At 44.2% G+C, this 16,006-nt stretch overlaps 1 protein-coding gene across 9 annotated transcripts in view; it reads left to right on the forward strand.

The window, feature by feature from the left end:
• LOC135200242 (uncharacterized) overlaps nt 1-16,006 on the forward strand; it is a gene marked incomplete at its 3' end in the record, with an annotated part of 370,718 nt that overhangs the window by 207,739 nt on the left and 146,973 nt on the right. For all 9 annotated transcript variants that reach the window (XM_064228699.1, XM_064228698.1, XM_064228697.1 and 6 more), the window contains 1 exon segment: nt 12,918-13,039. In XM_064228699.1, coding sequence (XP_064084769.1) covers nt 12,918-13,039 — 122 coding nt within the window.

Consider the following 16,006-nt stretch of genomic DNA (forward strand, 5'->3'; position numbering starts at 1 on the left):
TCTAGCCGTGATTTCTCCTTGTTTATCTGGAATCCCAGAAACTCCAAGAGTTCTATTACTTTGGCTGTCGACCTGCGGCATTCCTCGACGCTGGCTGCCCAAATGAGCCAGTTGTCCAGGTAGGCTACCAACATTATCCCCTTGGTTCTTAGTTCTTGGACTATCGTCTCTCCTAGCTTGGTGAATATCCTGGGCGCAATGTTGAGCCCGAACGCCATGACTCTGAATGAGTAAGCTTTGTTCCCTAGCCTGAAGCCTTGGTACGGAGAGAAGTTCCTTGCTATTGGAACATGATAGTAAGCGCCTGTAAGATCTATAGAGGTGGTGACGGCCCCACGGGGAAGTAAGGTCCCCACCTGCGAGACCGTCAGCATACGGAACTTGTTGCAAAGAATGTATGAATTGAGCCTTGACAAGTCCAGAATCACTCTTCTTTTGTCTGAGTCCTTCTTTGGAACAGTGAACAGACGTCCTTGAAATTTTAGTCTCCTTACTTTCTTTATGGCCTTCTTTTGTAGGAGATCTTTGATATATTCTACCAGGTCTGCTGTTGGGATCTGGAAGAAGTTTATTGGTGGTGGGGGCTCTTTCCTCCATTTCTATCCCAGGCCCTTGGAGATTATACTGTGCGCCCATAGACTGAAGGTCCAATGGTCTCGAAAGAGATATAATCTCCCTCCTACCTGCGGTCTCTCACTGGTTGACTGCAGGTTTGCACCCTCTTCCTCCTCGGAAACCTCTACCCCTTGAGCCGCTCCGTAGCCGGGAGCTGCCTCTGGCTCTACTGCTACCCGCATGCCTATTGTAGCTACGAAACGATTCCCTAGCTTCGTAGGCGGGGTTAAAGGCGGGGGAGGTCATGATGGCTGTGGAGGTTGAGGGTTGCTGGGCCGGCGGAGTCTGTAGCAGAACAAACTGCTGCTGTGGCTGAGCCTTCGATGTTGAGGGCTTCCCAACTTTAGATATTGGGACCGCCTGAACAATTGTCTGAGGTCGAGAGGGCTTATAGGGATTGTACCTCCTCGGCCTCTTCTTTGCCCTAACTTGATGTCCGGGTGCTTCAAACTTCCGTTTGAAGGGAAGTCCCCACCGGACCTGGAGGCTCTGGTTGGCTGTAGAGGCTTCCTGCAAGACATTTTCTACCTCTTCCTGAGGGAACAGATTCTCTCCCCAGATTGACGCCTTTATCAATCTGTTGAGTTCATGTCTGATGGAAGCCTCCGCTAGGACGTATTTCCTGTAAGTTCTTCTTGCTATTCCAAATTCATATAGGTCTGACTGGAAAGTCTGTAATAGACTTTTCGTCAAGACCTGGAATACCTGTTCGCCCCTGTAGGTTGTGGCTACCAACTCTGCTGAGGTGACGGAGTTGATAGACCTTGCTAGTCTCGACCTAGCCTCAAATTCTGTCTTGATCAGGTTCTCCGGAAGTTTAGGCAGCTTCTCGGAGAATAAGGTGGAGGCACAGTCTGCGTCCAGTTTACCTGCCGTAAACGTGGCCGGAGCTTCGTTCCAAAATTCCCTACTCGCAGGAAGGAGAAGGGAGGTAGCCTCTGTCTCTTTTAAAGCCGGGAGAGGTTTATCCTCCGCTATGGCTTGGAGAGTTAACTCCGCCACCTTGTCGGTGCAGGGCAACGGGACTCGATCCAGTGTCACGAACATAGTATATGTGCCCTTGTGAGGCGTTAACCTGGTGTTAACACACACCCATTCGGCCATGGTGCGTGCCCAGACAACTTGGGCTTGGTCCCTCGGGAAGATCACCGTCTCCTTTGGGACCTGGTCCACTCTCACTAGCGCGTGCTCCGCTAGTCTGACGAACCCGGGGAAGGGGAACTGGAGACCTTTCGGGAAAAGCTCAAAGTCTTCCAGTGGCCGGGTCCCGCATCCTTCAATGGTTAGTTTCCCATCTACGTATGGGGCATGCATAGCAAGCCGCCACGGATTGTTTTTATGGAAGGGTGGGAGTTTGGAAGCATCCGGCACTGCCATAGCCAGCGCCGGAGATCCGGAGTGGAGGAATCCGGTCATCATCTCCTGCAAAGTTTGATTTGCTCGGCCACCATATCAGAAACTGACTGGCTGGAGACATCGGATCCGGAGGCGCGTCGCAACGACTCGAACCTCTCGTCTACTGCTTCCCTAACCCTCGTCAATAGAAGGTTAGCGAGCAGTTCATGGTCTACGCCGGACTCCGTTGCCTTGGGTTTGGCGGACTTTGATCTCGATCCCTTTGAAGGGAGAAAACCCTTGGCAGCAGGCGACTTGTCATAAGATGTCGACGGCCTTGGGGCCGGAGATGACTCATTCACCGCTGACGGAGTCTGCTTTGATCCCTTGGGCAGGGATTTCAGTCTTACTGACTTTTCTTTGGGACGAACCGACCGTGAGCTGTCCCAAGTAGTGGTGGACTTGGAGAAGCCCCGGAAAGAAGAGGTAGAAGGAGTTGGGCTAAGGAGACTACCTGCCTCACTCACCTCGCCACTTACCTGCTCTCCCAGGGTCATGGGTTCTGTATGGATGTTGATGGCAGTCACATCTGCCATCAAGTCCTCTTGGTCATCCGGTCAGTCTCCGCCCGGATGGCGTTGATGATTGGAGCCCCCAGACGTGGCTGGACTGACACAGAGGGGGACCCCTTGAACAAAAGGGCTCCCTGGCTGGCATCTAAGATGTAAGGGTGACCTGATGGCGCATTCCTTCCGTACCCGGAGACCCAGCGCCTCAGGTCTGTCCTGGCGTTCTGGCGGGCCTCCTCAGCCGTCTGTCGGGGAGGAAGGGGAATTAACCTTCCCGACATAGGAATCCAGTTTGTTAAACAATTTTGTTACACGGTTTATCACAATTTTCATCATGAAAAAAGGGGAGGGGGATATTAAGATGCTTACTTGCTCATTCATAAGGATCATCACCATCTCATAACAGATGGTGCACGCCTCCGGGTGCCAAACCATGTACGGAAGCTGCCCCTCCTCGCCTACAAATGGGACGGAGCAGTTAGCGTGGGAGCGGCACACCTCGTGCCCCACGGTCTCGCCGAGGGAGGCGGAGCACCCCGTCGACTGGAAGCGCACCTTCTGTAATAGTAATTATTAATGAGTATCAGCCTCAAGGAGGGCCGGAGCTGCTCCGGTGAGGGTATGCAACTTAAACTAGATAAAGTTCAAGTCTTACTCATTAATATATTTGATTCACTGACTAACTTTAATTAATATCTAACTGCCTGCTCTCGATCCCGCTCCTGGGTTCAATGTAAGTCTAATACTTGAGATCCGATATCCGCCGGACTAGGAGGAGGACAGACCTCAACTCTGTGTGGCTGGCCGGACCGGAAGAATTCATATCTGGCGTTGCCTACCTCTACTGAGGGGGTGGGAGCAAGGCTCCTGCCCCAATTCCACGGTTAGGGGGGTGCCGGAGAAAGAGACAACAGAGCGGCGGAGCAACATATGTACTACCCGAAGCTATGTCCATCATCCGGCGGGGCCGGGGGACTATAAGCTCGGAACTTTAGTACCCATCCCCCCCCCCCCCCCCCACACACACACACGCACACACAGTCTTCTCCCTCCTTCCACTTATGTGAAACTCTAGCGGCCGTTCCTCACTAAGAGTACTAGTACCATGAGTTACAATGGTTCGGCTGGGCCGAGCCTAGTAGCTGGTGGGGGGGGTAGACTGACTAACCGAGATCGTTAGCGACTCGGAATGTTAGGCTAAATCTCCTCTAGGATATCGTTATGCGGACAGTAGCCCTCAACTAAACCTACCAAACTCGAATTTATTCGATTCAGACTGGCCAGGAGGATAGAACCCGCAAAATGAAAAGAGAGGGGGCTCCCTTATCATTGATATCCCCCCTGAGGAGTTTTTAACTATGTCAGGGGAAGAGGCATAAGGTTAACGGTTAAGGACAGTTAGCCTACCTTATTAAACTACTTGGGCTGAACTGATGGGTGGCAACTCTTCCACCTCTTCAGTGAATTAATGAATAGAAATATTTGTATCTATTTATTTTGTAAATAATAATTCATGCAAAATTATGTTGGGGAGAGAGAAAGAGTTTCCAACTCTCTCTCTCTCTCTCTCCTACTAAAGGGATTTTGACGAAGGAAAAATCTATTTCTGGGTGATTGGCTCGTGTCGCCCTATGAAAGGATCCCTAATATCATTCTTTCTAGGTAAAATTAATCTAAAATTACCAGAGAAAAACAAAATTAAGAAAATGTCAGTAAAACTGACTCGCTCACTCTTTAAAAGAAGTGTCGGTATGAGAATAGGGGCGAGTGGGAACACTACCACGAGACATTCACCAATTAGACCTTCCAATCAGAATCCCCACAAGAGAGAGCTGATACCAACGGGCGATGCGGCCGCTACTACTACTACTAGGGGACGCCACGGACAGCAGCGCCCCTAGCGGTCATCCTTAATTATTATTATTACTCTCTCTCTCTCTCTCTCCTACTAAATAATAGACTGCTCATAGCCTATTAAACATGATAATCTATTATGTCAGGATTACTCGGACACGCTCATGAGCTGGAGGGGGGAACGGGTAACATACTCTGAACGCCCTCTGTCTAGCCCCCAGACTTACCCCAGGGTATGTCATGAGCGTGTTCGGCACTTCTACGACTTAATTTCTAATAATAACAGGTGAACACATGAATTAGGTACATTTAATGCAATAATATCTCTGATTTATTCCTATTTTGGCTAAAACATGCGTACCTAATTCCCATGCGTTCTTGTTCATGCTCACAAAATGGTGGGGACGCCGACTTCCCCGCAACACTTTCTACGGGGCCGAAGGCTAATTTGGGAAGTCCCGCAACCTTATAAATTACGAAAAACGGAAATTGGGGTACTCAACTTTGGTGCAGGAGTCATCTCTGAAGAAGACATCTCTAAATAACCACTTAAAGCACGATTAACCAAGAGCAAGAAAAAATGCGTCGTTGGTTCACCAGTTCTAAAACAGGATTGCAGATGGCGCTCGGGTCGGGTAGTAGTAGCAGTAGCGAGGGGGAGGTAGTAACCGCTATGACGGCTCCCCCATGAGAGGGATTTTGGAAAGGAAACCTCTAATTGGCAGAAGACCTGTGAATAGTGGCTTCCACTCGCCTTGTACTTTATACCCGACGCCCTTAGGGTGCTCGCGTGAGGGTAGTACCCTCAGCATACCATGCTAGCTTTTTTCTCTGGTATAGTATTTAGAACCTATTTATACTAGAAAAGTGAGCAGCAGGATCCTTTTCACTGGCGAACACAGGTCGAACCCAGAAATACAGTAATCAGTGATTCTTTTTCCATGAAAAAGTCTGTGAATTACTGATTTTTCCACGATTTATTGATAAATACGTCACAGAAAAATTCACAAATACGTACAGTGCTCCCTGACATTTACGTGGGAATAGGTTCCAGAATCTACTGGGGAAATGCAAAAATCCCCTCTAAAAGTACTTAGCCAAATACCCAGTACCCCTTAAACTAAAACGCTTATAACTCTATTTTAACATTTCACTGCTTAGTTGATAGTTTTATTCAAGTAACTTACCAAGTACTAATTACATAGCTAAGAATTTCTAAGTACTGATAGCTAGAATTTTAAAATCATGATAGCAATTCTTTTGTGTTGGTGCATAGGTAAACAACTTGGCAAAGAAGCTTAATTTATTTCTACCGGCTTTTGACAAAGGTTGTAAGCTGTAGCTTTCTGTAACTTTGGATTTTGTCAATTGCCAAGTGTTTAGCAGCACCTTCGGTGAAGTACTTGATTCTTTTGTCTTACCCTTTCGGCATTTGTTAGCTAGTTAGGTGTAATTAACAGTACTTTGGCCAGTTTAGGGTTTTTAGTCTGTTTTTTTAGCTTTATCTAGTGATGCCTGACTTGAGTATGTTGAGTGTCTGTCATTGCACCAAAGGCTATACACAGCTAACTTCAGGAAAGCATTACGCTCATTCTGTTTGTGTTGGACATTGAGGTCAAGTTTGGACTGTTGAATTGACATTGAATGAGTGTGCGTAGGCAGGGAGGAAAGACATTGGAGGTTGTCATCATCTTATCATTCAAAACGTAAGGCTACCGCTAGGCTCAAAAGTCATTAGCGAGTCAGGAATATTCTTCGGAAGTGCCTATTTGCCTCCCTCCCCCAAACCTAGTCTTTCTTCTGTTCCACCTAATCCTGTTCCCAGTTCACATGTTTCTGATCCAAATGCCATTGCCAGTCTTGATGCAAAGTTTGAGCCACTAACTATGGCTCAGTTAGGGGAGTCGGTGCATATGCTTCTTAATAAAGAGAAAAATAAAGTGTTAGTAGAGGAGCTGGCTGTCTGTCCCACCGATTCTCCTTGGGAAAGGTCCCTGACATACTCCCCCCACACCTGGGAGAAGTCATACCGGAAGCCCAAGGGAGGTTGGTGGGGTCTGCAACAGGGCAGTTGGCCCCCTAGTCATGCCTGTTGGTGTTTCCCAGAGTGCGAAAGACAGCCATTGAAAAGGCGCCTTGAACAGTTTTCATTGTCTTTCTTAGAGCTCAAGTGCGTTGAGCCTTGAGAAACGGTGATTTTCCAGACCACAGAAAAGGTCTGCGGTGGACTTCTCTTGTACCCCTCAGGTTCCGCCTAGGAATGGTAAGGAGGGTAAACCTTATTGTAGTTTCTGGGACAACCCAGAGAAATTTTCTTAGGAAGATTCTCCTGGTAAATGTAAGGAAAGAGAATTTTCCAGACCCATTGTGAAATGGAAACGTCAAAGCTCAGTGCACCCATCAGTCCCTGTGTCATTGTGGCCGTTCAAGCTGCATCGGTACCCATTTCTGTCACTTCTTGCTCTCCAGAACGAGTTAGTGTACGTTTTACTGCAGGTGTGTTGGGCTGCCAAGTTCTGATTAGTGATTTACCTCACAAGCATCCAGTGATGCCAGGGCACAATTTATCCTCTGTCGTAGCTCCAATTTGTGTAGTTTCCAAGCGTATTTTGACTCTGGATCCCTCGATGGCGCATGCACACCCATCGGCTCCAGAGCCATTGGTGCATGAGCCTCCAGAGGTGCAGGAGTGCCCAGTAACCCCAAATCTACCTTGTCCACCTGAGCTCCCAGTGGCAGCGCCAGTTCTCTCACCTGCACCTAAGCCTCTTGCGACTCCATGTATTTTGTCTCCTCTTTTGGTTGGTGCGACCATCTCCTGTGTCTTCTGCTGAAGAGGAAGCTTGCTACAGAAGATTCTAAACTGCTGTGGGATGGAGCTCTTTTGGTATTTTTCTTGGAAAGATCCCAACTTTTTCAAGCCAGCTACTCCTGTCTCTCCTGCTACAATTCTTCAGATGAGCACAGTCTCTTCAGATTCTTTTGATCTTCCTCAGTTAGTGCTTTCTCTTTCAGCTAAGAAAGCTATGGGTGAGGTCAGAAGTTGGTTAGCAGCTAAGAGTGCACAAGGGAAGGCCGCCTTCTCTTTCCCTCATTGCTTGACGAAAGAGAAGGCATTCATATTATGACACTGGGGAGTCGGCCTCTTTGGTTGTTTCTGCCTCCACCCAAGGGCACTTCTCAGGACTTATCAAGTCTTCTCGGAAATCGGCGTTCTTGGCAGCATAAGTGATGTTTTCTTCGGCCGAGCTTGACCACCTCATTCAAAATCTGTTTGAGATTTTCTAAGTTGTTGGCTTTATGGACAGGTCTGTTGGCACCATTAGTAAGAAAATTCAGGACACTTCTGCTAGTTCTCCTTCTGTGCCTTTGACCTCATAGAAGTTCTCTCTTGTTTGGACAGAGGCGTTAGCAACAGTTCCCGCCCAATCGCTTCCACTTAGAAATGTGCATCCTTAAGAAGCGTGAACTGTGGTGCTCCTTCATGGCTAAAGGAGTTACTTTAGTCCAAAAATCAGCTCTCCTTTTCTCACCTTTAGTTTGCGACTCCCTCTTCCCTTAGGATGCTGTAAATGAGATTGCCTCCGACTTGCAAAAGTGGTCAACCCAGGATTTGCTCTCGCCATCCTCCAAGCGCTCCAGGGAGACTCCATCCTTTGTACCTAAGTCTGCTTCTCCCTTGCAACGGTTGCATTTTCATGTGGAAAACAGAGACAGCAACCCAAGACGAGAGCTTTCCATCTAAAGCAATCAAGAAATCATCCTCCAAGCCCACCCCTAGGAAATGAGAACAGTCTTTCCCATGCAGCAGTAGGTGCCAGGCTCCATCATTCCTGGTAAGAGTGGAGCCCATGCAGCAGTAGGTGCTAGGCTCCATCATTCCTGGTAAGAGTGGAGCAGAAGAGGAGCAGAGCAATGGGTGGTAGAGGTCCATAGAGTAGGATACTCTATTCCTTTCATTGGCTATCCACCCTTAGTCAAGCAGCACGTTGCATTGACAGCATACTCACTCGGCTCACAGAAGTGTTCATCACTGACAGACATGGTGTCTTCTCTTCTTCTAAAGGAAGCTATCTTGAGAGTGGAAGACCCTCAGACCAAGGGCTTTTACAGATGTCTTTTTGTGGTCCCGAAGTTGTCAGGCAGCTGGAGGCCAGTGCTAGACATGAGTGTGCTGAATTTCTTCTTGACAACAAAGTTCAGAAGGGAGGCAAATCATTCCATTCTTGCTTCCATCCACAGAGGGGACTGCATGGTCTCCATAGACATGCAAGGCATGTAATTCTATGTCCCCATTCATCTGGACTTATGAACCCATTTGAGGATTCTGTTGTAACTCAACTTAAAGAGCAAGCATGCCAACAAAATTGTACAGTGTATGCTCTTCTAGGAAAAGGGGAATTCAGGACTCAAAAAGCCAGAAATTTCCCTTTACCCAATCCAAAAACAGCCTGCTTGATCAGAAATATACAGTGGACCCCCCTTTCATGGGGGATGGGTACTACCCCCCTTTGCAAATGATTAAAATCTGCAAATATTTATAACCCCTATAAAAATGCTTATACCTAAGTATTTTAATAGTGTTATCACAAAAAGTGCTTTTAGTCATGAAAATTATATAAAAATACAGTAATTTGTGAGTATTTCTCAGTGAAAAATACTGCGAATAGGCAAATTTTCTGCGAATAAAGGTATAAACAGTCCATAGAAAAATCTGTGAATAGGAGAGTCCATGAATCATGTGTCCACTAATAATGGGGGTTGACTGTAAGCCTCCAGTTACCTCCAAAAGTGTTCCTCATAAACAGGTAGTTGGTCAGAAGGGACAACTCCCCTCAAAGGGACAACAACAACCACATTAGCCAGGTCATCCTTTTCACAAGATTCAAAACTGTTTTATAAAGGAAAAGGAAAAGCAATGCCCGGAATGTCCATCAAGGGGAAAGGTAAGCAAGAGGGGGATACCAGTAGGAATTGTTTGGTCAGGGGTCGGCTTCAAAGGCACCACAGGGAATGGAAGTCTTCTCCTTGGGGACACACCATTATTCTCAACAGGCTAGGGTGGAAATGGTTTCAGCCTCCCTTGACATTAAAGGGTTTCTTCAAAAATCGAGACCCATCCCAGGGAGATTATATACCATACAGAAGGCCCTGTTAAAGGGAGCCATAGAGAAACATGCATATATTCGCCACCAAGCGTTTCTTGTGTTCCCAAAAAGGATTCCTCCAAACAAAGAGTAATCCTCAACCTATCAACATTGAACAAGCACATTGTTTGCCAAAACTTTCTGATGACTACCACTGCCCAAGTACGTTCAATCTTTTGACAGTTTCTATAGATCTGCAAGATACATACTGACACGTCCCTATTGCCACTCCCTTCTGCCTTTTCCTAGGATTCCAGATGGGGAAAGATAAGTATAGGTTCAAAGTCATGTAGTTGTTCCAGGAACTCAGAAAAGAGGGAATACAACTAATAGCTTACATAGACGATTGTTCAAAAGGTTTTATAATAAATTGGAAAAAATCCCTCCTCACGCCCAACAGACGCTTTCAGTAGCTGGGACTGTGTTGGGATACACTTCAGGGGCTGTTGTCTCTCCCCAACAAAACTCAGAACAGAATAAGGAAAAACCTCAAATGGTTCATGGCACTGCCCAGAGTTTCCAGATGGTAATTAGAATATATGAGTAATAGGTTCAATACTCAGATTGCAGTTGAAAAACTTGAACAAATTTTGGCTATCATACACAAGAAAAAAGATGAGAGACATATTCTGTTGGTTCTAGACAACACGACTGCAGTGTCCTGCATCAAGAAATCAGAATCACTCTCACCTCCTCTCAGTATAATAATGCTAGTCATCCTTTGGATGGCACAAGTAAAAAAGTGGTATCTGTCTGAAAAGTCACCTCCCAGGGTCTCTCAGTGTAATAGCAGACTTCAATCAAGGAAAATGACAGAATGGACATTAGACAACCACTCTTTTCAAACAATAGCCAAAATGCTTCCACAACTGGAAGTGGATGTGTTTGTCACATATGAGAATCCAGACTCCAAGTATATGTGTGTCTGAACTTGGACAGTCAAGGAACAGCAAGAGATGCCTTTCCACAAGACTGGAACAAGTGGAGGATGATATATTTTTTCCTCCATTATACCAGATTTCGAAGGTTTTGAACAAATTCCTAACCTTCAAAGGAACAGCTTACTTAATGGCTCGAAATTGGCCAAAAAAGGCATTGATTCCTATTACTTCAACAGTGGGTGAAAAGATCAATTCCACTGTCGTTTGCTGTTTTATCCTAGAAAGTAGGAGGGAAAGTTGGTTACGCATCCTCCTTTCTTAGCTGAGACCTTCACATATGGATTTTTTTAAATATTATCTACCGTGAAAGCTACTCATCCAACATTACTAGTGCAAAAATTACAGACATCATATATCTGGCAATACCAGTCCGTATGGAAGAATGGTTAGATTATATCCATACTGAGAACCCAGCTGAGATTTCTGTAGAAACAGTTTCAAATTTTCTTAACTACCTTTTTGAATACAAATGTCTTATGGTTACAACAGTCATGGCATACAAGGCAGCATTAAAAGAACCCCTGCTTTATGGATTCTTAATAAACTCCAGTATAGAAGTTGTCACTTCCCTTCTGTGGTCTGTTGCCCTGCAAAGACTTGCTCCCAAAGGACTTCCAATTATGTACTCAGTCCCTGAACAAGGTACTTAGACTTCTATCTACCCCTCAATTCAGGGGACCCAATACAACTGCAGCTCGCATGCTACAAAAGGCAATCTTCCTGATTGCATTAGCATTAGGAGCCTGTATTAGTGAATTGAGTTGTCTTAGACAGAGGCAATATATAACACAAACTGCTGATAATCAATTATTATTGTCCCCTGGCCAAGCATTTGTGGCCAAGAATGAGAATATTTTAAGAAGGAAATCATTATTAGAAAACTCAGTTTAGCAGACAAAACATTATGCCCAGTTCAAACACTTAAGGTTTACCTAGAGCTCATGACAAACATTCGGTTTACCTAGAGGTCATGACAAACATCCCAGAAGGTCCAATTTACATCCTAGCATGAATAAATCACTCTCCCTACAAGGGCTAAGAATGATTAAATGTCACTCATTAAAAAGGCAAACCCACACTCCTTTCCTAGGTTGCACACCGTTAGGAAAGTAAGTATGTTGTTGGTCTTCAGAAATGTCTCAAAGAGTTCTCTGAATGTACAGGGTGGTCATCGGAGATAGTATTATTAGAACATTACTGCCATGAGCTCGAACAAATTCGACTACACTGTGTATCATTAGGTGGTGTGGTAAGTCCTGAACCCATAGGGGGTCTTCCTAGCTGGTAAGTATGCTGACTATTGCTTGGGAAGGTGCAACAAGACCACAACCATACTCAGCATGCATAGGTAAGTCACTACAGAAGTTCACCCAATAAACGTAAGCTCATGTTTAGTTCCTTGTTTTTTGTTAACAAAACTTGTGGCTTGACTTCGGACCAGAAATATTTTAGTTTTCTCTGGGTTGTTGGGATTAAAATTTTGAGAGCTTGAGCCTTTCATCGCCTGTCAATTCCCTTGTAAAGCTCCTTGAGGATGAAACAAGCACTCTATAAAAATAACAGGTTTTGACATAGCAAAAACCTTTTGGTAGACACTGTTAAGTCCTCAAAACCCTTCCACTTTCCTGACAAAAAAGCAATGGTATTTTGGCAAGGGATCATCCTACATTGACCAGCAGAGAGTAATAGTTCATGGCTTTTAACCTGCCCAGTTGTAAGTAAGATGGCAAACGCTCATGTGCAATAATCACTTCAAGATTTTGACATGGGAAAAACTAGGTTCGACCTCACTGAAGTTGAGAGAATAGACCCTCTTGTCTTTGAGTCCATCAAACTCTATCACGTGTCATAGTGTTTGTCATTATGACACAACACCCCGCTGCAAGACCAGGCTAAAAGATACTTCTTTGATATTAGTCTAGTCACCCTGGAGAGCGCTGGCACACCATGGGGTGGTAACTCCCAGAGGACTCAACAGCAACTACGAAAAATAGGTTTTCCTACTTCAAAACCTGTTTTTTAGTATCTTGTGAAATGCAGTTTCATGTGTTATTTGTTAATCTAATTGTTCTATTTGATACTTTCTATCTAAATTTCCAATTTCATCTCAACTACGAACAAATAATTTTGCTCAAGTCCATGAGTCTTATCAGTGTGATTTAGTGGTTTGTTCAACTACCTTATGATGCTAATGAAGTTAGTTTGCCTTCTCCATTCTTTAATTCTTCTCCGTAATAGACTGATAATTACTGGGATGAAGGAGAACTTGTATTATAATTATATTTGTTGCATGCATATTTAATAAAAAAATTACATATACGAATGATATATTACTACCTAAGGCACATTTTATACATTTTCATTCTGCGATATACCATTATTACACTGTTTTTGGTGTGTTTAAGTGTTTATTCTGTTTTTTTAATTTATACCTTATTTTGAATGCTCTTTAACAGGTACAAAATTATCATGGAAAATATAAATGCAACTGGTCGAAGGAATAGGAAATGGGAATACTTTGACCTTATGGGAAAGCTACTAGAGGATGACCCACAGTTTAAAGTGAACAGCTCATCTGGTAAGATATACCCAAGAAGTGTTTTGGATTTTGTTTATTTTGATATCAAAGCTGAAGTTAGATAGTTTGGAATTGGTGGGAACAATAGGAATTGTGGTGTGGCCTTTAAGCCATATACATTACAATTGAAAAACCCTTATTACTTAAGACTGGCCTTTAAGAGATATACATTAGAAATAAAAAGCCTTAATTACTTAAGACTGATCTTAGCACATACATTGCAAATGAAAAACCCTAATTACATAGATAATGATCTTAAGCTTGCATAGTGCATTATATTATGGTAATATCAGAATAATGAATGAATATGCATAACATGATATACTACTGTGTAAAGGGATTTTGACAAAGGAAAAATCTATTTCTTGGGGAAGACCTGTGTCGCCCAGTGAAATGTCCCTATAGCATTCATTTCTAGGTATAAATAAATGCTAAATATACCAGAGAAAAAAGCCAAATGGAATGCCAGAATTACTATCTCCAGCTCGCTCACCCTCATAGGGTGTCGGTATAGCACAGGGGTGAGTGGAAACCACTACCACAGATGCTTTGCCAATTAGATGTCTCCTCTCTCAAAATCCCCTTCTAGAGAGGTGCCGTTACAACGTCTACCTTCCGCTCGCTACTACTACCTCTGCCAAGAACCCTCATTCCTGAAATACGCACCCAAGCTAAAGGGTGGGGAAAAGGAAAAAGAGAGGGATGGGTTCACTGGGCAACACGGGTCTTCCCCCAGAAATAGATTTTTCCTTTGTCAAAATCCCTTTTCTGGGCTCGACCTGTGTCGGCCAGTGAAATAGTAACAGAGAATTGGCCATACAAGCTTGGAAATAAAATGTAAACAAAAATGTATATGAAAGGAAAATAAAAATTCCTTAAAATTATTGTTTTAATAACCAAGGTAAGGATAACAAATTACAAATGGTGAAAAACACCTAATATGACCAAATCCATACTATCACTAGGAAAATGCAACAGGTAATGAACATAAAAACAAACATATTAATGAAGTATGTACATGTACAGGACTGGATTGATGAGCAATCCAGTCCGGAACAAAAGGCAGAAAGGCAGGGATTACAAGCGAGGCAGGTAGGTTAGAGGGAGTACCAAAAGATAATTAATAGCAAAATAATAAAATACAGATTTAGAATACATATAGGCTGTATCAGGGGAGACACCCTGCAGCCACTGTCGAATACTTAAGGGCCTCTAGAGTTTTCAGATAGTGGCGTTTAAATTGTTGGGGATTTCCAACCCATATATTTTTTAAGATCCTCGAAGTTCATATGATGAAAATAATTAACTGAGGTAGCCACTGCCTGGATATCATGGACATGAGGGACTGAATCCGGATTGGCTTGTTTAATAAAATAAAGAATTTGTTGTCTGATGCCCTTCAAGGAAATGGCTCCACCATTCTCTGTAATAAAAAGAGGACCTGAAGACTTTAGAAGTTCTGCCCAGATAAGATTTAATGTAATAATAGGACATAATGATGGGTCCTGTGGGAGAGGGACAATCTTCCATGGAGACCACCTGTTTTGTGGGTCTTCATTCTTTGCTTAGAATTTCTGATCTGGAGAGAGCAGAACTTCTCCTGACGGGAGGAAATCAATATGATTTGGTTCTCTAGAGAGAGCCGGCAGTTCATATATTCTGGCGCCTGAGGCCAGACTCATTAAAAATAATTTCCTGAGAAGGAAATTATTTTTAATTTGTTTTCCTGAGAAGGGTTATATATGAGCATGATTCATTATCAGTATCTGAAGCGAACCTGAGTATGTCATTTAAAAACCAGGAGACCGTGTGAGGGCGGTCTACCGGTCTCAGACAAGCACATGCCCTAGGGATAGACGAGAAGTACGAATCTGTTAAATCAATATTAAAGCCAAACTGAAATATTTTCCTCAAGGCAGATTTAGTCATAGTAATGGTACTAGCAGCTAGGCCTTTTTCGAACAGAGTTCTAAAAAATGAAATCGCCAGATCGTAGTCATCTTCTGGACATCTGATTCTTTTAGAAAGATGGCTAACTTCCTTACTGCTGAATTATACTGCCTGAGTGTTGATTCTCTTTTGTCTGACTCCATGAACAGGGTGTTTAGTGGGTCAATACTAGCATCCTTCTGTGCCGCAAACTTCATGAAGTCCATAAAGTTAGGGCATTCAGAATTCTTGAGGAAGCTGACACAGTCCGAGTTTGTACTGTTTGAGTCAGTTTTGGGTTGGGAATCCGTCTGGGACGGAGATTCAACTCTAGTAGAAGAGGAAACCAATTGCTCTTCGGCCAGTTGGGTGCTACCAATGCTACCTGTCCTCTGAAAGATCTGAGTTTGTGCAGAACTTTCAACAAGAGGTTTATTGGCGGAAATATGTAAATCTTCTGCCAATTGTTCCAGTCTATGGACATCGCATCTGTGGCGTGAGCTAGAGTATCCAGATTGGGAGCCACATAACACGGAAGTTTGTGATTGGACTCCGTGGCGAACAGGTCTACCTGAAGGCCCGGGATTTGTTGGCAAATCCAATAGAATGATTTTGTGTCCAAGGACCACTCCGACTCCAGGGGAGTTGTTCTGGACAGTGAGTCTGCAATGACATTCCGTACTCCTGCCAGGTGAGTGGCTGACAGGTGCCAATGATTTTTCGTTGCCAAATGAAAATATGGCAATCATTACATGATTTATTTGGCTCGACTTGGAGCCCCCTCTGTTTATGCAATGAACTATCACTGCGCTGTCCGAGACTAGTCTTACATGAATGTTCTTAACTGGAGCTAGTCGTTTCAAAGTCAGAAAAATGGCCATTGCCTCTAGGACGTTGATGTGGAACTGGCGGAATGTTTTCGACCACATTCCTTGAACCTTCTTGTACTGGGAGTAGCCCCCCCCCAACCGCTCAGAGAGGCGTCCGTGTGGACTATCAAAGACGGCAGGGGAAATTGTAGAGGTACTGATTTGGAGA

This window comes from Macrobrachium nipponense, chromosome 26 (assembly GCF_015104395.2).
Source record: "Macrobrachium nipponense isolate FS-2020 chromosome 26, ASM1510439v2, whole genome shotgun sequence".
NCBI lineage: Eukaryota > Metazoa > Arthropoda > Malacostraca > Decapoda > Palaemonidae > Macrobrachium > Macrobrachium nipponense.